Below are 22,580 nucleotides of genomic sequence, written 5' to 3'. Positions count from 1 at the left end.
GGGACCAATCACCACTGGGTGACACACCCTTAGTCCAACCCTTCATGCATGTGCCATTGTTGGGTTTCCCACGGTAGCTCCGCCTCTCCCCTTGACCAATCAGCATGGCTGTATGGAGATCCGGCCCAGAGCACTTCCTCACTGAGTCCGTGAAAACGATGGATCCGGTTACCATCCCTGAAAGTCGTGTGGTGGGAGATGGTCAGAGTGTCCAGCGTAGCCCTGCAGGGGACGCTGGGTTAGGTGGGTGAGGCTCCGGCACAGGGAATCCGGCTCGGATAGCACAGCGGGTTGGCGATCTGGGTTAAAATAAAGTCCAGATCCACAGTGCCCGAATGTGGCTGCATGAAATCATGGGTTTTAGTCCTTTTGCTAGTTGGCAGCTGTCTACATCCTACCCCACATCCACATCACTGCAGCTGGGCCTCCTTGTTGTCAGCCTCGGCTGGGGATGGTGCGTGCCACAAGGACTGAACTCCCACCTAGAGATGGCTTCTGCAGGGCAGAGATGGGACGGGGGGCGGGGGACGAAGAGGGCTTTGCTTGCGCTGCCCCTATCGTCTCTGGTTGTGCCAGGAGGATTCAGGTCCCAGGGGGTCATGCCCACCTCTTTCCCCTGCATCACGGTCACTGTCATTAATTAATAAGAATAAAAAGACCCTGGATGCTTGAAAAATTAAAGTGTCGCTTTATTGAGTGCAAGCTGTTCTCTGGTGCTGGGAGCCGACTGTGCGGCTCCCACTGGCTGCAGCGTTAGAATATAATACAGCGTATGCCGAACAGCCATCCCCTCACGCCCCTGCTGCATGGACTGGGGACCACTCCGAACCCGGCTGGCGGTTTGCCGAGCGCTCCCAAGGAAGGGGTCTCTAGGTCTGTCCTCAGGGGGGGGCGTTGAGCCGATCCACTAACCTCTGCAGCCCACCTGACAGCCCAGCTGGCTACCGCCCCCACCCTCAGCCAGGACAGAGCTGGGCTCTGCTCACCAGCAGCTCTGCCTCCAAGGCCGGCATCCAGGACAGGCTGTTCTCCCTCCCCGAGGGCTGCCCGTGAAAGGGGCGACTCCCTGCCATGCGCTGGGCTGACCCCAAATCATCTGCCGGGAACGTCGGGATTTAAGGCACCGAGTGAACAAGGCTGGCCCAAGCCGCTAGCGTCGTGGAAGGAGCACAAAGGGTTAACGCTGGCTGCACCCCCAGTTCCCCTCCCTACACCCTGCCCTTTAGGGCGTTGGCCTGGGGATTCTGATCCAGCCGCCCTGCTCTGAGCCTGCTCTTCCCATGAGGAGCTGGGAACCGGCTCTGGGCTCAGCTGCTGCCCCCCGCCCCCTTCACCAGCACTGCCCCGGGGGAGCCAGAGGGCTCCAACGCAGCGTTTCCGCCCCATCCGCTAGGTGGAAGTGGGGAGAGACGCCCCCACTTACAGCACCTGTTCTAGCCTCTAGCATTAGGGGTGGTGACTTACAATGCTGCCTGCGGCCCCAGTTCTGTTTCCACCTGCAATAAGCGAATCTCTTACTCCAGAGCATGAGCAATGTACACAGCACGCTGCTTTGCAATTCCCCTGGCGCCATTCGCCTCCCCCCTTGTCAAACAACGTTATTTCAAGGCCCTTTGGCTGTCCGGACTAGTCAAATACACAACAAAGCCGTGCGGTAAAAAGCCCTTTGCTTAACCAAGGATAAAAGACATTGAATTAGAAAGAACAGAAACCTGGCAAGAGCCAGCCTGGGTCGCTCCTGTGTACACTTCACAGGCTGTAGCGAAGGAGATTTAAAAAACCACTTAGCACGGGGCTAGTTTAAGGCACTAACAAACTCGAGACCAAAGCAGGATTGTTAACCCTGAAGATTTTTGCTGTACTGTAAAAAAACCACTCTCAGACACAGGGTAAAAACTGTGCTGGGAAAACACTGATGTCTAGGACACGTATAAAAAAATCCCCCCCACCCCTTTAAAAATCAGATCCGTGCAGTAATCGCAGCCCCCCGCTCCTCGCCACTGGAGGGCGCTCTGCACGACTGAAGGAACTTGCACACCAGGGTTTGGATCGGAGCGAGGACCGAGCCCCTGTCTTTCTGCTCTCCCCTGAGTGGGTTTGGATGTGATGAAGGCGCTGCCCCCCGCCCCCGTGGCATCTCACCGGGGTCCAAACAGCAGCTGGGGTGACACGTCTCAAGCCTGACCTCAGGCAGCTCCAGGTAACTCAAACCATCCAGCACGTTATTTCGGAGCAACGCTGCTCGCCAGGCACGGCGCGGGATAGGTCAGGCTTATGTTAAGGTGATAGACAGAAGCCTCGACCTGCCTGCTTGCTACAAGAGAAGTGAATTCACTTCTCCTCAGGGTGGAGGATCTGCCTCACCACTCATCATGTGGAGCGTGATGTCCAGAACTGCCCTCTCTCAGCTATTTCTGGGGAATATGAGGTGCCCCCTTGTCTGAGCAGCTCGTGCTGGCAGAGGGGCCGTGTGTGGGGGTCTGGGGGCAGGTGCCTCACCTGGCACCAAGTTCCAAGGGCCGTTATGAGGGTGAACTCAGGGCATTGACACACCCCTGGGGCACAGCGGGGAGTGAAGACAGACGGAGGCCACGTGCGAGCACAGAGGGCAGCGGAGCCATTAACGGGGCAGACAGAGATCTGCCAACTCTGGCTGCACTGCTGGGCAAAGCCTCGTTATTGGGCTTCTCCAGGGCAGTCTCGCCCGCGACCCCTCTAGGCGCAGACTGTGGGAATCCCACGCTGGGCTCCCCAGGGAAGGGGGGAAACCAGAGGCCGTCGGCCGGGAGAGACACGCCGAGGCAAGGAGGGAGAAAGGAGCAGAAGCAGGAAGGAAGCGAGGTGTTCCCAGAGTGCTCCTCGGCCCCGGGCTGTGCCAGCCAGGAGCCCGGCTGGAGGCTCTATTTCCAGCCCAGGAACCGCAGCAGGAACAAGAAGATGTAGACGATGTCCACGTAGATCTCCAGGGCGCCGAAGACGTACTCCTCGGGGCTGAGGCCGAACTGCTTGTTCCCGACCAGCAGCTGCGTGTCGTAGGCTAGGAACTGGGGAGACCAGAGACAGGGCAATGCATCAGCCACGCCGCTACAGATCCTCAGCCCCACATGCCTGAGCCAGGAGCTGCCTCCATCCTCCCGCCACCCGCCCCAGGAATGTGTCCGACGCAGCAGCCCACATCGGAGGCTCCCAGCTCGGTCGGGACAGGGCGAGCGACGTTACTCACCAGGGTGAAGGCGATCGCAACCACGGCCGCAAACACCATGTGCACCCACTGAATCTGCAGAAAGAGGGGAGGAATGAATCACGTTGCTCCGAGCAGGTGTTCGGAGGCCAGAGGCGGCTGCAGGGTGCAGACAAGCAAGGCGACCCACCAGTCCGGGGCTGGAGAAAAGCTATCCAGAACCCAGAGCATATTCCCCAGAGATTCCTTTGCCCGCCCCCAAAATGCAGCCAGCTCTGGGGAGGAGCATGACAGCTGTTGGCTAACGTCCTACCTAAACATACCAGGGGATTTATTTTTTTTAGATACTACAGGATGTCAGGACTCTTGGGTTTGCATATCGTCTGAAAGAGCAACTCCAGCAACACAGCGCCCCCTTGCACAACTCGGGAGCTCGAGGGTCAACAGCAATGCAGAGGAGAGAGCACCCTCTACTGAGAAACCCACACTTCAGTCAGATGCAGCCCGGGTTTTCTGAAAAGTGTCCCATCCAAGCATCAACCAGGCATAATCCTACTCAGCACGTGAAAGGTAGCAAGTTCCTAGGCATGTCTCTCTTGTTTGAGCTCAAGGAGGTACAGCTGCAGGGTGGAGTGAAGAACAATGATCTGATTTTAGCCACCCACCCCTCCCAAATACCATGTCTGCACCACAGCTGCCTTTTAAGGTGGACCAGGTCTCCCAGGCAATACTCCCGCTGTCAACACAACACCCGCCAAAATCCCTAGCTGGGCACGAGCTGTTGCTGAGTGCAGTTGGCTCCGGGACAGAGACTTGCTTTTGGGTAAGATGCTGAAGTGGGATCCGTTTGAGAGACTAAGTTTTGGTAACTTCATTCACCTCCTGCCCAGACCCTGAGGTGATCAGGGATGAAATCTCCCTGCTGATGACATTCTGATTTGCCATCATTAGGTTTCAGAATTAACATCTCCCCTGTGTAAATGAGACAGGACACCCATCTGTCAGGGCTATTGCTTCAGGCTCTCTGCATACTCAGGCAGGTCACATGTGCCATGCTGGAAACACTGTGCTTAAGTTCTGCAGATATGGATGGGGCCTGCAGAGGGCAGCTTTGGTATCACGTCCCAGTCTGCCCCTGAATAGGTCTCCCCAAGTCCCCGTGTTACAAGGAGCAGCCACTACTCACATATTTGTAGTACAGGACGATGGCAGTGACTATCGATGTCAGAACAACAACGATCCCCAGCACACAGAACAGCCCGGTACACGATGTGAAATCCACCTGCCAGCGGGAGGGAGATAAGTTACCGTGAGACCCACAGAGCACAGTGGAACACAGCCATCCCGCTGCACCAGGATGGACTGACTTAAATCAAAGCAATCTCCATCACCGATTTTAACCATGATTTAAATCAACAAGCAGGAAACCTTGATATAAATCATTGACTGTAATTGTGATTCGCATTTGTACGTTGTCGTTACTGTCCTAAAGACAGTTGCTCATTGCTTGGCAACCATTAAAACAGGTAGACTTGCAACTAAATAGAACCTTTACACTAAATTTGGTGCTTCTCTTTGCTAACCAGGAGGAGACACTAGATCTATACGCATCTATTTAAGCAGTTACATAGCTTAACTTTTTTACCAGATGATGATTAAATTGTGATTTGCATCAAGCTCTGTTTGGACGGAAATTAAAACAATAAAAATATAGAAAAGCAGCGATTTTTTTGTCATTAAATAAAACTACCTTAAAGGTGCTGGATACATTAAAAAAAAAGTTGATCAGAACATGTTTTGCATTCAAAACTAACTGATTTATTAAACAAAGGAAGTACTGTCTGTAGTTAGTGAACTGAACTGAGTGTTTCTAGTCACGGTGTTCTTCAAGATTTTAGAACTAGTAGATCTCATCCTCTCATACCTGGTTTTTATTCAGAGATTAGAAGAGGAAAATGAGCTTTCCTGCTTTTTCACTGTCCCCAATTTGGTTTCTTAACTTTGAATGAACCAAACTAGTTGAAGAAACTGAAATGGAGAAAATGATCTGTCCACACCTGCAGGAGGCTACTGCTGTCAAAAGCTGGGTTAGCCCTTCAACAAACTAGTTCCAGGTGCTTAGCCAGTGACTTCCACCAGCTCAGTGGTGTGACGTTCTTTAAAACTTGGCAGGAAACGGGCTGCTTAATATTACTTTTTTGCATGTAATTTAAATGGTTTTAATTGATTAGAATAAGTTTATGTCTTAAATTGCCAATTTCAAATTTAATTTTAAATACAGGTTTATTAATAAACCTTTATTTAATTTAACATTTAAAAAATTGTGGGTTTTTTTAATTAAAAAAAAACACCCCACACCATAGATTTTTTATCTTCCCTGTGCCACACTGGGCTTCCCCTGCAGGAGGCGCCACAACTTGGAGCAGCCTGAGGCACGTCTGCTCCCCACGTCAGCGCGGATCGGCTGCATCGGCTCTTCTCCGAGGGTGGGTGGCACGGGACGGATGCTGTGCGGCAGCCTGGGTAGCGAGGGTCAGCAGCACGCAGGGCAACGCGCTGCCCAGCTGGGATGCAGCCAGTGGGAGCTGCGCTGGGAATGGCCGCCCGGCCGGAGGGGACACCCCAAAGCGCTGGCCCAGCTTTTTCTGGGCTGCCGCACGAGCTCCAGGTTCGGTTCCTGCTCTGTCGGTCCCAGAGCTGGGCACAGGCAGCCTGGACCCCTTAGGCCGGGGAAGGGGCTCTCTGCTCCAGCACCCCACTCTGGATGAGGCAGCATCTGCCTCGTACCCTGTCCCAGCCTATGCTGGGGGGCCCTCAGGAGGGGAAATCCCCCGACTCCCCCGGACGGGCAGGGAGCCCATTGGGCCTTACCTTGGTCTGGAAGCAGAAGACGGTGACAATTATGGCCACTTTGGCAGTGATCACCATGGCGATCAGGACAGCTGTGGTGTCATACATGCTGCACACAAAGGGTGAAGGGGGGAGGTTTAAAAGCTATTCTATTATTTCCCCCTTCACCCTCCGCGTGCAAATGGGAGCCCAGACCCGGGGCTCACTCCCCGGCAGTGCGATCCCGTGGGCTCGGGGGCGGCGCTCGGCAGGCGTTCCCACACGGCACCCATGGGCCCTATAGAAAAGCCATCCCAGGCAGCCTGCGGTTCTGCGACTCGCCCCCAGGGGGCGCCTGCTTGAGTCCAGGCTCCAGGGAGACTCCCCCAAGCTGAGCTAAGCCAGGGGATCCCTTAAGTTAGCGCCAGGGTGGGGCTGGTTTTCCTCTCCGTCCGAGCCCACCTCCCCGCAGGGCTAGCGACCCCACACGACAGAGCCGGGACAGCGCATGGAGACCTGCGACCGACACCAGGCGTCTCTATCCTCCCTGTCTACGCTGAAAAAGACATTCCCAAATACACCCACCTTGTCTCTCTAATTACCAGATAGAGTCGGCCGAAGGGGGAGAGGCCCAGGAGACATCCAGTTTGCTCCAGTTTCAGCAGCCCTAGGCATTGGCAATGACACAGCCAAGCAGATTGGTGGTGATGGCTCAGCCCGGCCGTGCCCTGCTACGGGGACAGACCCTCCCGCTATTCTAGGGACTCGCCCAAGATCCAAGATGGCCAGAGCGAGTTGCTGATTGTCAAAGGGAAATTAAAAAGCTTTCCCCTCCCCCTCCTTTAAAACGATTCCAGATCCAAACTCGGCTCTACGTGCAAAGACGTGATCTGTCCCTTCACACAAAATCTTTCCCCGTTATCTGCCAAGTCCCGTGCGAGAGGATCTGCTGCCGAGAGTCAGCGATGTAGTTACTACAGGACGGGGGCCATTTGGTGGCGGGGAAGGCAGGAAGCACTGCTGCTTCCATTAGTCAGAGAAACATCAGCCTGGAAGAGACCTTGAGACGTCATCTAGTCCATCCCTGTGCTGAGGCAGGGCCAAGTAAACCCAGACCATCCCTGACAGGTGTTTGTCCGACCTGTTCCGAAAACCTCCAATGACAGGGATCTCACCGCCTCCTTCGGCCACCCGTCCCAGGGCTCAACTAGCCTTCCAGCTGGAAAGCGTTTCCTAATATCTCAGCGAAATCTCCCATGCTGCAGATTAAGTAGATTCCTTCTTCTCCTACTCCCAGGGGACGTGAAGAATCGATCACTGTTCTCTTTAGAACAGCCCTTAACGTAGGCGAAGGCTTATTATGCCCTGCCGCAGCCGTCTCTTCTCCAGACTAAACATGCCCAATTCCTTCAACTTTTCCTCAGAGGGCAGGTTTTCTAAACCTCTTATTTTTGTTGCTCTCCTCTGGACCGTCCCATTTGTTCCCACCTTTCTTACAGTGCGGTGCCCAGAACTGGAGGCAGGACACCAGCTCTGATCTCCCCAGGGCCGAGCGGAGCAGGCCAATGACCTCCCGTGTCTTACATACGACACCCCTGTTCATACGCCCCAGAACGAGTTTTGCCTTTTCCACGGCATAATGACTCTTTGAATTTGTGATCCGCTAGAACCCCCAGATCCTTTTCAGGAGCACGACCGTCTCGCCCGTTATTCCCCAGGTTGTATTTGTGTGTTTGATTTTTCCTTTCTAAATGACAGAGCTTTACACTTGTCTTCACTGGAATTTCTCTGAGTTCAGACCAATTTTTCAAGATCATCTTGAATTCTAATCCTGTCCTCCCAGCTTGCTGCCACCTGCACATTTTATAAGCTCTCTCCACTCCATCATCCAAGGTGTGAATGAAAATATTAACTAGCACTGGACCCAGGACAGCCCACAGCAGGATCCCACGCAACACGTCCTCAGAGTTGGACAGCAAACCATTGATTATAGAATCATTATGTTAGAAGGGACGCAAGGGTCATGTTCTAATCTAACCCCCTGTGAAAATGCAGGATTTGTTCTTTCTAACTCATCCAAGACAGGTGGCTCCACCCTCCTTTTGACCTCCAGTGAAGGAGCTTCCACACCCTCCCGAGGCGTCTGTTCCACTGTCCGACTGTTCTTACGCTGCTCTTTGAGGACAGTCTTTCAAACAGTTGTGAACCCACCTTCTAGTAATTTCACCTAGACCACACTTCCCATGTCTGCTTATGAGACCGTCACGTGGGACGGCGTCAACAGTTTTACTAGAGTCCAGACATATCGCGCGTCTGCTGCTTCCCCCATCCACTAACCTAGTTACCCTGTCAAAGAATGAAACTAGGTTTGTTTTGTAATTATTTGTTCTTGACTAATCCATGCTAATAATTGGAGATATATCAATCTCCTAGAACTGGAAGGGACCCTGAAAGGTCATTGAGTCCAGCCCCCTGCCTTCACTAGCAGGACCAATTTTTGCCCCAGATCCCTAAGTGGCCCCCTCAAGGATTGAACTCACAACCCTGGGTTTAGCAGGCTAATGCTCAAACCACTGAGCTATTCCTCCCCCCACATGCTCCTTATTACCCTATTAGTCTCTAGGTGCCCACAGACTGATTATTCAATACCTCAAAAGAAACTGGAACAAATTATTTGTCTGACTAGTTGATAACTCCCTGGGTCCTCCTCCTTCCCCTTTGTGAAGATAGGTACAATGCTTGCCCTTCTCCAGTCCTCTGGGACCTCACCCATCTTCCCGGAGTTCTTGAATCTAGTCATTAACAATGGTTCAGAGACTGCTTCAGCTAGTTCCTTCAGTATTCTAGGGCGAAAGTCATCAGGCCCTGCCAACTGAGTACATCAAGTATTTTTTTGACCGTTCATTCACTATCCTGGCCGAAGATCCTGCCCCCGTGTTGTTAATATTAATTGTACTAAGCATCTGTTCACAGTTAATTGTTTTAGTGAAGACTGAAGCAAAACGACATTAAACCCCTCAGCCTTCTCTGGGTCATCTGTTCAGAGCTCTCCTTCCCCGCTAAGTAATGGACCTACACGTTCCTTCGTTTTCCTCTTCCTCGGCGTAACTCACTTTGTGCCGCGGCCTTTCTGATTTTGTCCCTACCTCCCTGTGCTGTTCCTTTGTACGTCTCCTTGGCAATCTGGCTTCGTTTCTACTTTTGGTGTGATTCCTTTGGGATCTTCAGCTCGCTAAAGGGATCCTGATGGAGCCAGACTGGTCTTTTACACGTCTGCCTACTTTCCTTGGCAGCGGGAGAGTTTGCTGGTTTAGAAACTGCCAGCCCCCGCCCTTCCCCTTAAATTTCCTTCCCATGGGACCTCGCCTACCAGTTCTCCAAGTCTGCTGACGGCTGCTTTTCTGAAGTCCACTGTCCTTATTCTGCTTCTCTGGCTCCTCCCTTCCCTTACGCTATGTCTACACTACCCGCCGGATCGGTGGGTAGTGATTGATCTATCGGGGATCAATTTATCGCGTGTAGACGCAATAAATCGATCCCCGATCGCTCTGCCGTCGACTCCTGTACTCCACCGCGGCGAGAGGCGGACGTGGAGTCGACAGGGGAGCGGCGGCAGTCGACCCCGCGCTGTGAGGACGGGAGGTAAGTCAAACTAAGATATGTTGACTTCAGCTATGCTATTCTCATAGCTGAAGTTGCATATCTTAGGTTGATCCCCCACCTCCAGTGTAGACCAGGCCTCAGTTTGCCTCCCGCCTTCCGATTCTCAACCTATTCCTCCCTGTTAGGGAAGCCCACATCAAAAATAGCCGCCCCCTAGTGACCTCCTCCGCCAGCTGGAGGAAACGTTGCTCCCAGCCTATTCTAAGAACCGGCTGGACAGCCAATGTCCTGCTGTATTGTTGTTCCACCGGATGTCTGGATAGGTAAAGTCCCTCTGATCACCGCGGCCTGGCCTTGGGATATGTCTGTTTTTGTTGTAAAAAATGTATCCTCCACCTCCTCCTTCTGATTTGGGGGCCTGCAGTAGACCCCTCCTCTGACATCACCCTTGTTTTTTCCCCTGGCATCTTCCCCCAGAGACTTTCCACGGGAATGCCTCTCACCGCCTCTTTCTGGACCTCAGACCTAGTGTGTACATTCTCAATACACACTGCAGCACCTCCTCCCTTTTCTCCCCGCTGGCCTTCCTGAACAAGAGGTCCCCTCTACCAAGCTCCCCACCGGATGAGTTATCCCACCAAGACTCTGGGACGCCAATTCAGTCACAATTCTGTTTGTGCGCCCAGACTTTCGGGTCTGCCTCCTGAAGCGCCGCACCCTTTGCATTAGTGTACGGACAGCTAAGATGCGTGGCAGGTTATCCCACTGTTTTCCCTCTTGCTTCTCCAATGGCCTCTTGCAACCTCCCATATCCACCCCCAGCCTCCAGGCTTTTATCCCGGTCACCCGGGAGGGAGGGAGGGAAGTCAGGGGTTTGCGAGGGGAGACACTGAGCTGGGATCTTGGCAGGTAACAGAGGAAAAACCCGATTTGATCTGGATCTTTGTGATCAATTTCAAGTCTGCAGCTGGAGCTGTCCTGGGATTGGAATCCAAGGGCCTTTCTGAGCCTAATTTACTACCCAAAACGTCTCTGTTCATTTTAAGCGAGGGGGGTGTCTCTATTCCCGGTGATGTTAGGAGCCTGCCAGGCGTGTGCTTCACACCTCTCCCCTGCGGGCAACCGGCAAACTCGGGGAAGGCGAAGGAGGGAAGGGGCTCAGAGGGGGTCTCCCCAGCACTGCGGTACCTGGCGATGGTTCCCGCCATGAAGGACATGGCCAGCGTCTGCAGCAAACGAAAGGAAAGGGGGCGATTAGCTGTGGAGCCAGCCCCAGCGAGGGATCAAAGCATCGTGTCGGCTTCCCGGGTCTCCCGCGAGACGTGGGGGGTTCACAGCAGGAGGCACTGAGGGGCACATGGCCTGAGGGGTGTGTTTTAGGCACAGGTGTGACCCTGAGGTAGGAGGCAGGCCATGAAACACACAGACCCCCCCCATTTCTACCTCCCCACACGTGACCCCAGCCCCAATCCTAACCAGTGTTCAGCCATCAAAGCCTCCCCTCAGTTCCATCCCTCTCCTCCCCACAGGGTCCCCCTCCCACCCGGGGGGCGCCCCCTCCCAGAATCACTGCCCCCCCCCGGTACAACCCAGCCCCACAGCCCCACTTACAAAGATGCTCAGCAGGATGAGGTTCCAGGGGAAGCGTCTCCTGGGGGAAGCCAGGGCACACACCGGTCAGGGTGCAGGTAGTCAGAGCCCAGGGCGCTGCGCCGCACCACAGGCTGGGGGGAACCCGGGGGGATCGGGGTTTCTGGGGTGAGCTCAGCGTGATGTGAGGGCACCACTTTGGCCCGATGACACTTCAGGGCACAGGGGGGTCCCCGTGAAAACCAACCCCCGAGTCAGGGCAGGATGGACGGGAATCGACCCTGGGGGGCAGCCTCGCCTCATCGCTCCTTGGGGATGGAGCCAGAGCCCGTTCTGGCCTCGGCCCCCTGCCTCAGTCACTCCCCCCGACCCGCTTCCCAGTGCCCGGGGGACTCTGAGCCGGGGCGAGGGCTCGGAGGGAGGGGCCGCCCTCTCTGATCCCCAGCGACCGAGACACTCACCTGGGGCCCTGGCAGCAGGCCAGTACCAGGTAGGTGACGAGGAACACGGCGCTGGGGAGAGAGAGAGACAGAGGTTGGGACCCTTCCCAGCCCTGCTGCCCACCCGGAGCCGGGGCCGGTCGGAGCCTCGTGCAGGCAGCAGAAGGGCCGAGGTTTCACACCCACAGAGTCAGGCCGTTCCAATTCCTGGCACCTCCAGCCACTAGCCCTCCCCTGCTGGCCTTCTGCCACATGTTGCCTTCGCCTCCACCTGGGGATCTCAAAGCACCCGACAAACCTTCCTCCTGTTTCCCATTGCGCCTCGGGAGTAGGGACGCGTTATCCCCCGGCACAGAGCGGAAACCGAGGCACAGAGCAGCGGCTGAGCTCACACGGTGGGTCAGTGGCAGAGCTGGTATTAGCAGACAACTCCTCACCAGCAGGCTCATGCTCCAGCCACTAGATCTCGCTCCCTCTGCATGTCTTAACCCAAAATCAGATGACTAGAAGGGACCTCCGGGGCCATTCAGTCCCGCCTCTGCTACCACAGGCAGCCCCGTCACATCCTCCCCGCACTGACGCCTTCCCCCCTACAATGTATTTATAGACAGCAATCAGCTCCCCCCTCAGCCCTCGTTTGCTGGGCTAAACGAGCCAAGGTCTTCAACGCTCATCCCGTAACACAGACCCTCCATTCCCCTGATCATCCTAGCAGCTCTTCTCTGCACCTGCTCCAGTCTGAATTCATCCTTCCTGAATGTGGGTATCCACAGCAGTACGCAGGATCCAGGTGAGGCCTTAACAGTGCCTGCGATCAGGACGTTAATACTTCTCTCTCCTGGACAGGCCTCACCCGATACACCCTGGGATCATACTTGCCTGTGGTCATGGCTGCGTACCATCGGTAGCTCACAGTCATTCCACAGTCAATGAACACTCCAGGTCTTTCCCCTCCTCCGCTGTTCCCAACTGACGAGCCCCCCAGCTTAGAGCAGAAATTCTTATTATTCTCTAAACGCATGACCCATTTCTATGTCTCCAATCTGTTGGCCAACCAATTCTTCCTGGATGATATTCCGATCCTCCTCTGTACTGACAATGCCTCCCAACGTATATCACCAGCAAATTTCATTAGCACACTCCTACTTTTTCTGCCAAAGCCGCCAATGAAAATATTAAGTTAGACTGATTGCAAGACCGATCGCTGAGGAATACCACTAGTCACCTCCCGCCGGCCTTTCAGCATAACCCATTATCAGCTGCTCTGTAGCCAGTTCCTGAGCTGCCTTTCGATTCCTGTATGAGTCCTCACGGTGTCATCTTCACTGATGATTTCCCGCATGGTCCTGTATCGAACGCGTCACTGAAATCCAGACAGACAGAGCTACCACATTTCCCTGTCTAGAGAATCAGTTAAGAAAGAGGCCAGGTTCGCCTGGCATGATCTACTTGTGGCGAGCCCACTGCACTTTATCCCATCTACCTCTGATAGTCTTTCCTTCAAAATTTGTTCTCAAGCCTTGTCTACAATTGAGCTCAAACTCATTGGCCCATGGTTGACAATCACTTTTTCCCTCTCTTATTCTCCAGTCATATGGTACACCCCCAATTTGACATATTAATTAAAAATCCTTCCTAGTGGACTTGCAGTTTCATAACCTTCCCTGATGCAGCGTTACTGCTGAGAACCTCACTGTATTAGCAGAGTTTTTTGCATTTTATTTCCTGGTTTTTTTCCCTAGAGAAAGTGATTAACTGCCCCCTCCCTCCCCATGCCACCCCACACAGCACCCTCTGGCACGGGGCACCGGCGCCTCGTGGCACTCAGCAGGGAGCGGCGGTGACTCTGCCACGTCCCACGCGGCAGCACAGGGGCCCAGCCAAAGGGCGGGGGGCCGGGATGAGCAGGGAGGGGGGTGGCACTGGCAGCTCCGCCCAAGGGCTGAGTGATACTTACTAAGAGGAGTAGTACACAGCAATGTTCCTCTGCACGAAGGTGTGGACGGGGGAGCTGCGCGGAGGGAGAAGAGCGTGAGATCGGTTCCTGGCTACACCCGTCACCACGGGGCCCCTTCTCTGCTCCCCCGCGGTCTCCACCCCCGACGTTCACAGCGTGGGCCCTAGCGAGCAGCAGACTGACCTAAGGGGAGGCTGGGAAGCTTAGTGCTCCCTGCTCGTCATCACCCCCAAGCCGCTGCCTGCCCCCCGCACAGCGCAGACCAGCTGTGGGGGCCCCAGCCCGGGAGCAAGGACCCTGCCCCGCTCTGTGCCCAGCTCCCCAGACAGACCCGCCAGGACCCAGCCGGACTCCTGCCATGACAGGGCAGGGTCACCCCCCACAGCCCATCCCGCAGGGCTGCACCCAGCCCGGCTCTAAACAGCCCCAGGGTGGGGCTCCCTGGCCCTTGTGAGATGGTGCCCGTCTCCTCCACCCCCCGGCGAGGCTCTGGCCCCTCCCCTCGGGGGGGACGGGGCATTGGGGGGCAGCCTCTTCGTTCCTCCGGAGAGTCCCTGGGACGTCCCAGCTCCTGGGGCCCCGTGGAGCAGGGCCCAGCCCTGGGACAGCAGCTGCTGGGGGCTGGCGGCGAGGGCAGGGCTCAGGGCAAGGGGAGACTCACACGAAGGTGAACACGGCGATGATGCCCACGGTCACCAGCAGCTGGACTGAGATGATGGTGTAGACCTGAAAGAGACAAGCACAGAGGGGTCACCCCCAGGCACCGGCCCCGCTCCCTGTGGGGCACAGACAGGCACAGAGGGGTCACCCGCAGGCACCGGCCCCGCTCCCCCACAGGGCACAGACAGGCACAGAGGGGTCACCCGCAGGCACCAGCCCTGCTCCCCCACAGGGCACAGACAGGCACAGAGGGGTCACCCCCGGGCACCGGCCCCGCTCCCTGTGGGGCACAGACAGGCACAGAGGGGTCACCCCTGGGCACTGGCCTTGCTCCCCCACAGGGCACAGCAGGCAGGAGGGGTTACCCATGGGCACCGGACTGGCTCCCCTGCAGGGCACAGACAGGCACAGAGGGGTCACCCCTGGGCACCGGCCCTGCTCCCCACACAGACACGCCAAGGCGACCCCGAGGTGTCACTGCCCCCAGCTGCCCTGCACCCCAGGTGGGATGGTGCCGCTGGCTCTCGCTCCCGCTCCTGATGGACTCAGCGCCAGCCCCTGCCATGCCCCAAGGGCAGCCGGGCGGGGCCCCAGGGACCGGGTGGGCCGTGGAGATCCAGCCCCTCATAGTCCCCAGGGTGGGCAGCTCCTACCAAGGCTCTGATCCAACGGGCTCCGGGTGTCCTGTTAGCCTGGCCAGCGTGGGGAGGGGCTCTGTAGCCCAGGCCATTCCAGTCCCAGCCCCTTCCCCAGCCCAGGGCCGTGCCCCCAGCCTCCGCCAGCACTAGGGGGGCCCTGCAGCCATGGGAGCCTGACGCTGCCCCTAGCCGCTGGCCTCGCCACGCAGACACGCCAGCCACAGGTCTCCGGCCCCGCACTGGTACCCAGGTGCCAGGCTCGCCCGGCCAGCCGCAGCCTGTTCCTGGGGGCCAGAGTCTGGAGGGGGCACCACCCCACACCTCCCAGCCCCAGGCTCCCCACCCTGCACCCCCGGGGGCCGGAGTTACCTTGCGGATGAAGGTGTGTCGCACTCTCTTGTCGTCCCAGTCAACAGTCCTGACGACGTCATCCCCCAAGCCGGTGACGATGTAGCTGTTCACTGCGGGGAGACTGGTGTCCCCTGGAAGAACGGACGAGGAGCCCTGAGCCTTCAGCGCCTGAACGCTGGTACAGCTGGGCACCATCAGCTCTCCTGGGTCCCTGTGGACCTGGCACACGTCTGGGGTCCCTCCCCGACCGCCTCTCCCCACGAGCTGGGAGCGGGCTGCCCCATGGGACGTCCCAGCCCAACGGCCCCTCGGCACCAGCTGGGGTCTCGCTGACAACACGGCTGAGAGGGACGGACCCAGACAGGAGACGCCAGCCTGGTACCCGGCAGGGTGACCCAGGGGTGCATCTGGCACAAGGTGCAGGGAAGTAACCACCCCCCCTCTCTAGCAGCACCGTCTCCTTTCCCTGTCCCCTCTGGGCTCGGCCCCTCAGTCAAGTGTTTCAGGGTGTCCTCCCCTCCCCCATCAGACCCCACTTCCTTCTGGCTGGGACATTTCTGTGCAGCCACGTAAGGGGTCAGGCTGTGGCTGCCCCGTCACAACAGGGCACAGCCGGGACCCTCGGGTAGGGGAGGGGAACGGAACAGATTGTTCTCTGCACAGTGGCTACTGTCCCCGGATTATCTCCCAGCAGCTTGGGGGTGTTTCCCCAATTCCCTCTCCCAAACCCTGCAGTTTCAGAGGCTGCCCCACGGTCTTGCCAGCTCCCAAATCCACGGGTCGAGGTGATCTGACACGGCAGCTGGCTGTCGGGCCTGGCTGGTGCCAAGCTCAGCCCAGATTTTACTCCTGGAGGAATTCTGTGCCACTGCTCACGCGCAGCATTCATGTCCCCCACAGATTGTGTTTTCCTCCCCAGAAAATACATTCTGCCAGAGAGGCGCTGCAGTTATGCCTTTCGCCCACTAGGGGCTGCTGCGGCAGCAGAACAGAGGGCAGCCGGCTCACGGGCTGTAGCAGTCGAGAGCCGCTAGGGAGGAGAGGCTGCGTTCTTACAGTGCCCTGCCCGTAGGGCCAGGTGAATAGGCACAGGATGTGGGTGGGACACAGACAGAGCGGGGCACCCAGGGCTGCTGGGGGATCACACAGACTGGGGTTCAGAAGGGCTAGTCGAGGGGGACAGACTCGGGCAGGGGCTGAATGGAAGTGGAGGTGCAGGAACACACGGGGACGGAGGTGGGGGGTGCAGGGACACATGGGGACGGGTAGATGCACCTGACCGAATGGGAGGTTAGAGGTCAGGCAGAGTCTGCGTGGGGGAGGTTCCCCAACTCCCTAACAATCCCCCTGCCCCACAAAAAACCCCTGCCTATACTTCTCCCACCCACACCCAACAACCCTCCAAGTTCACTCCCTTCCCTCTCCCTCAGCCCCTCCATTACCTCCGACTCCCCCAAGCCTTTGCACTGCTTCTGATGGGGGCAGGAAATACAGTTCTGTGTTGTAGTTTAAATGAATTCTTACTCCGAATTCTGTATTAATAAGCCTAGGAAGGAATCTATTTGTCAAAAAACATTTCTTGAATCTTTTTTGTCGCCTGTATTGTTACACACATACTTGTTGACAGGGATTTTGAAATAAATGACCAAAATAATTGAAATTGGCGTGATTGTACTGTGTTATTTTGACAAATAAAATACACCGAATTTTAAAATATTGTGCACAGAATTTTTAATTTTTTGGCTCAGAATTCCCCCAAGAGTAAGCTCTGACGCGGCGGGACTGGAGACTGGAATATTTTGCCTTTTACCGGGACGTCTCCTCTCTATCAGATCTGGGTGAGCGACAAAGCAGAGCCCATCTGTCCCAGGGGGTCAGAGAAATCCCCCCACCTCCCCACTCACGCCATTACCCTGCCCTTCCAGAGACCCCTTCCCCTCACCCCACCGTCTCCTCTGCCCTGCACTCCTCACTCCTCTGGTCCCACATGGGCACTGCCACCCTGACGGCCCGTCTGGCCCCCTCCCCTGAGAGCAGAATCCTGCCCCTTGTTACTCTCTTTGATCCGGTCCCTGGGGTGACCTGCCTCCGTGCAGAACGGGACCAAGAACGACTGGAACCCAGGTGGACCCTTGTCTCTGTCAGCACATTGATGGCCCAGTGGGTTTTGCTCTGGTCTCAGAAACTGCAAGCTGGTCTCTGCAGCCCTCTAAGCTCAGTGGGTTTCTGTGCAGCATCCCAATAAGATGCATCCTATTGTGAATGCTCAACTTACCTAAGTGCACAGGAAGCACTGGCCTGGGGGCCTCCGGGCCCTTTGGCTGCGGATAGCCTGCCGAGGGTGCATATCCTCCGGGCACCAGGTAGCCCCCAGCACAGGCTGCAGGTTGCACGGAGGCCCCAGGATCGCCTCCCGGCTGCGGGTACCCCGGAGGCTGCAGGTACCCCACAGCAGAGGGTCCCAGCTGCGAGTAGTCCTCCGGCAGCAGCGGGATGAGGGGATTCTTGTCATTGTAGGGAGGGGGATCGCAGGGGTATGACATGGTGCTTCCGTAAGGTTAGGCTGTCTTTCTCTGCACCTGGAGACAGGAGAGAAAAAAACCCGCAGTTATGGTCTCTGCTCACTGCCTGGATCTGACACGTGGAGTCCAGCTCAGAGCAGATCCCCCAATGGGAACTCTCCTTCCAAGATGCCCAGGGCAATATTTCTGCCTGGTCAATAAGAGAGACTCAACACAAGGCAGATCCTGGAAACCAAAGACTCAATTCAATTACAGCATCTTAAATGCCAAGGATCGGCTAATTCATCTTTGCCCCAGATAGCGAATCGCTCTCCCCAAGTCCTTCCGGGGTTCAGATCAAGTGATCTCTGCATGCAGCGCCGGGGCAGCAATTCTGTAACATCACAGCCAGCGAGTACAGATTGGGAGAGACGGCCTTGGAGCCAGCTAACAGGAACCCTGGTACCAATGGTCCCAAATCCCTTCCACCGGCTTCACGTCACGAGAGGCAGGAGCCCTTTAAACACTCCTCTCTGCAGCCGGACACAGACAGGAGCCTGCCGACAGAGGCGGCATTTTCAATGGGGGCCCCAATCCTGCCGCCATTAAAATCCAGGGGAGTCAGGCCAGAGATCAAACAGGAGCCGGACTGGCTATGCCCTAAGCTGGAATCCCAGCTGGTACATTTCAGCACCGTGGGACAACGGGGGTGTCACTCTACTGCATTAAAAGGGAGTTTCACGCTACGGTTCTTCGTATATTTCATCGCACTTTGTTCCAAAGGGGGTCACACCATGACAAGAGTCAGGGCAGGCCAGAAAGAGGCGACAGCCCCTAATCAGTCAGAGGGACCTAGACAAATTAGAGGACTGGGCCAAAAGAAATCTGATGAGGTTCAACGAGGACAAGTGCAGAGTCCTCCACTTAGGACGGAAGAATCCCAGGCACTGCTACAGACTAGGGACCGAGTGGCTAGGCAGCAGTTCTGCAGAAAAGGACCTGGGGATTACAGTGGACGAGAAGCTGGATATGAGTCGACAGTGTGCCCTTGTTGCCAAGAAGGCTAATGGCATATTGGGCTGTATAAGTAGGGGCATTGCCAGCAGATCGAGGGCCGTGATCGTTCCCCTCTATTTGACATTGGTGAGGCCTCATCTGGAGCACTGTGTCCAGTTTTGGGCCCCACACTACAAGAAGGATGTGGATAAATTGGAAAGAGTCCAGTGGAGGGCAACAAAAATGATTAGGGGGCTGGAGCACATGACTTATGATGAGAGGCTGAGGGAACTGGGATTGTTTAGTCTGCAGAAGAGAAGAATGAGGGGGGATTTGATAGCTGCTTTCAACTACCTGAAAGGGGGTTCCAAAGAGGATGGATCTAGACTGTTCTCAGTGGTAGAAGATGACAGAACAAGGAGTAATGGTCTCAAGTTGTGGTGGGGGAGGCTTAGGCTGGATATTAGGAAACACTATTTCACTAGGAGGGTGGTGAGGCACTGGAATGGGTCACCTAGGGAGGTGGTGGAATCTCCTTCCTTAGAGGTTTTTAAGGTCAGGCTTGACAAAGCCCTGGCTGGGATGATTTAGTTGGGAATTGGTCCTGCTTTGAGCAGGGGGTTGGACTAGATACCTCCTGAGGTCCCTTCCGACCCTGATATTCTATGATCAGTCACCGAGTAGCCAAATGGTTGGCCAGTGACAGAGGCCACAGGCTTTTGGGTAACAGATTCTGGTCACGTTTGATAGGAAGGTTCCATGGATACAGGGCTGATAAATGCCCATTCAATTGTTAGAGACTCCAGCGGGTCAATAGGTTGCTTATCCCCCAGCTGCAGCACCTTCTACTGCTGCTTTAAACATCTGTAGCCGATGCCACTCCCCACGGTAGCCTCTGTTCAGTATTTACTAACCCTTTATAACCCATATACCTGAATGGAAAGCGGGACCCAGATTCCGCCCCGTGACAGGCCGGGTGTTGGAGTGTCCACAGAGTTTGCAGTGTGGTGCCTGGACGCTGGCAGACACGGCCCCGTGTGCGATGCCAGGGGACCTGGGATAATCCAGCCAGGGGCCCTGCAGGCGTGAAATGCCGAGTGGGGATCTCGGATCTGTTTCCCCAAAGACACAAGTGCACAGATTCTGCAGTCATTACTCAGGCAGGATGTGGCCAGGACGGGGCCTGTGGTGAGAACTCGAGGGCAAAGCCTGGCACGACGCGCGTGGGACAGCTAGTGCTACCTGGCGCTCCCCTGCGGGCAATCGAACCCCACCAGCAGGGTCCCCAGGGCAGGGCAAAACCCCTCCCTGGGCCTGCCCTAGAGAAATCCGACCAGGCCATACAGCAGCGCGCAGCCCAGCACAGAGGGGACGAACAGAGACACCAAAGCAAAAGGGAGGAGAGTGGAGACACTAACAGAGAAAGAAGGGGCGGGGTGGGGGGGCTTGATTGGGAGCAGGATGCAGGGCCTGGGAAGGAAAGGGTCAATCATTAAACACCCCCCCCCACCGTGTCCAAATCTCTTACCTGTTCTCCCCCGGGCGCGGCAGGGGCCTCTGACTCCAAGGGGGCTCCCGGCCTGGACCGCGCCGGGCCCGGGGCTGATCCGGTCTCACTCCGGATTCCGCTCGCCGCCTGCCCCGCGCAGCGCAGCGGGGTGTCGGAGCCCTTGGCGATCTCCCTTCGGCCTCCCGAGCCGAATCACTTTCGTTTCAGGTGCTGCTCCCGCCCCCTTCACCCGCGCTGCTCCGGTTTGTCATTGGCCCGGGGCGCTGCTCGTCCGGATCAAACCGCGCCGCAGCCGCCCTGTTAGCCCCCTGCGGCGACTGCGAGTCTGTGCCCTCAGCCCGCACTTGGCGAGCACGGTGGGAGGGGGCAGGGCACAGAGCCCGGGGGGCCACCAGCGCTGCGGTTGGGTTGCCAGAGCTAGAGTGACCAGCCGCCTATAAAAAAAAGCCCCAAATATCGTGACTGTCCCTGCAGAATCAGGACATGTGGTCACCCCAGCCATCGCCCCTGAGAGCTGACGCCAAGCAGCGGGGCTAGGCGGGGGTCACACCCTGCCCCTGGCTAGGAAACTGGGTATCCCCATCCCACACTTCGGGGTGAACAGGAAGTGCTACAGGCTCCTGCTCACTGATGCCAAACAGGGCTCTCTAAGCCTGACTGCTGGCCATCTAATAACAAACGGCAGGAACACGGAGCAATCCAGCGCCCTGCTCCAACTGGAGCACAACATGAGGCTAACCGGCACCGGGCAGCCCGCTCCGGGCGCCCATGGGTGGAGCACACGGAGAGGCACCTCAGAGCAGACGCCGTCGAGGGTTACACAGATGACAGGCTTCATCTCCGGACCAGAGCCCCCAGGTGGTGATGGCTCTTCTGTAGCGGCAGGGCACGTGCCCCACACCCCAGGCTCCGGGCCTTGGTCCACAACTTCTCCCTTCTCCTCTCTATCCACTGCTGCTGCCTCTGGATTCCTCAGTGGAATGAAGCATTCAGGGCATCCGGGATGGACTGGTCAGGTACTGGGGGATCTTCTGGATCTGCAGTTTCAGACGCCCCCGGGGCTCATCCCACCGGAACACCAAAAGAGCGATGCATTCGTAGACTAATCTTCAGCATGGGGAAACCGTGCTCGCGGCCACTGCCAGCAGTGCCAGGTTCTTCCTCGGGTGTAACCGGGGTGAGCTGTATCAGGAGATGGCACTCGTGACTGTGGGAGGTCTTGGGAGAGGTGCCGGTACCGCAGTCGTAGTGCTGGGGACAAGCTATCCAACAGGCAACCTCTGGTGTCTGTGGAGAACCTTGCTCGGCCCTCCCCAGGCTGGAAGGCCTGGCAACGTCTATGACGTAGGGTTTAGCTCTCCAAGGGTCTGCAGTTTTATGCTTTCCCTGGAGTCCAATGTTCTGTATCAAGATTCAGTCTCCGGGCTGGAGCTCTCATGCCGGTATCACATCCGGCTTCGTTAGACTCTGCTTTTCCTTACGGCTTCAGTTGCTTCTCTCAATCGCGCTCTCAGCCGGGTGACACACTGGAGGTCGGTTTCAGGGCAAGCACCATCGGCAGATGCTGCGAAGCGCACATCCACAGCCTGTCTAGCCTCTCTCCCAAACCTCACATCGCCAGGGGATACCCTGTGGATTCGTTCCTTGGGCAAGTCTAGGAATAAACTATGAATCTGACATGCTGGCTCCATTTGGATGTTTAATCAGGGTGCAAAGTGCCCGATTAAACCTCTCTGGCTATAGGTGTCCTAGAGGGCTGTAGGAAGTGGTTCAGGATTTCCTCTCCACTTGCCATCTGCAGCAGCTCCTTGGCACGGTGGCTCTTGAAATCTCTCCCTGGAGCTGGGAGGATGCTAGAGAGCAGGCCAGAGTGAACAAAGTCCTTTTCCCACAATCCCTTTGCACCGGTGGTTGTTCTCTGGTCCTTGGTGGGAAAGGTCTGAGATCTGTCACCATTAGTACGTGCCCAGTATTGTCACCATCATCCGCCAAGCTCAGGAAGTCCATACAGACAAGATCCAGTGGTTCCACGGCTGCTAATGTTGACCAAAGGGCAGATGTTTTGGGTAACGTTTTCCTCTGTATGTGCCATTAGCAAGCTTTGCAATGCTTCTCTACACCATGTGCCACGTGAGTTCACTAAGTCAGTGTCTTGTCCTCTCCCAGGAGACCCATGTCTTCAGGGGAAAAAGGAATCTTCCTAAACCGAACAGGGAGCACTAACTTTCTGCAGGGCCTGGGACCCCAGACTTACGTGATGCAACAAGTTGCTTCTCCAGTTAAGTTTACTCCATAAGCACAGAGGTGCATCTAGCTGAGAAGAC

The 22,580-nt window shown here is 56.4% G+C and overlaps 1 protein-coding gene across 1 annotated transcript; it reads right to left on the bottom strand.

Annotated features, from left to right (window-relative positions):
• Window positions 1-665: 665 nt before the first annotated feature.
• LOC120374755 (protein lifeguard 3-like) lies at window positions 666-20,474 on the bottom strand. Its single transcript, XM_039494899.1, has 12 exons — window positions 20,275-20,474; window positions 17,525-17,828; window positions 15,268-15,380; window positions 14,262-14,326; window positions 13,601-13,654; window positions 11,665-11,715; window positions 11,225-11,264; window positions 10,802-10,839; window positions 6,053-6,140; window positions 4,368-4,463; window positions 3,224-3,277; window positions 666-3,044 (listed from the first exon to the last, which is right to left on the bottom strand). The coding sequence occupies exons 2-12, from the start codon at window positions 17,790-17,792 to the stop codon at window positions 2,901-2,903; spliced, it is 1,011 nt and encodes a 336-aa protein (XP_039350833.1). The 5' UTR covers window positions 17,793-17,828; window positions 20,275-20,474; the 3' UTR covers window positions 666-2,900.
• Window positions 20,475-22,580: the final 2,106 nt, after the last annotated feature.

Source organism: Mauremys reevesii, linkage group 11 (assembly GCF_016161935.1).
Source record: "Mauremys reevesii isolate NIE-2019 linkage group 11, ASM1616193v1, whole genome shotgun sequence".
NCBI lineage: Eukaryota > Metazoa > Chordata > Testudines > Geoemydidae > Mauremys > Mauremys reevesii.
The sequence above is the reverse complement of the archived record's forward strand: the minus strand, read 5'-3'. Positions and strand labels throughout refer to the sequence as shown.

What these genes read in the sequence shown, in the direction of transcription:
- LOC120374755 (XM_039494899.1), bottom strand. Translation starts at nt 17,792, where the DNA reads ATGTCATACCCCTGCGATCCCCCTCCCTACAATGACAAGAATCCCCTC. An exon ending in AGTGCTTCCTGTGCACTTAG is followed by an intron (nt 15,381 to 17,524) that starts GTAAGTTGAGCA and finishes CCGTTCTTCCAG; the next exon opens with GGGACACCAGTCTCCCCGCA. An exon ending in GCTGTGTACTACTCCTCTTA is followed by an intron (nt 11,716 to 13,600) that starts GTAAGTATCACT and finishes CTCTCTCCCCAG; the next exon opens with CGCCGTGTTCCTCGTCACCT.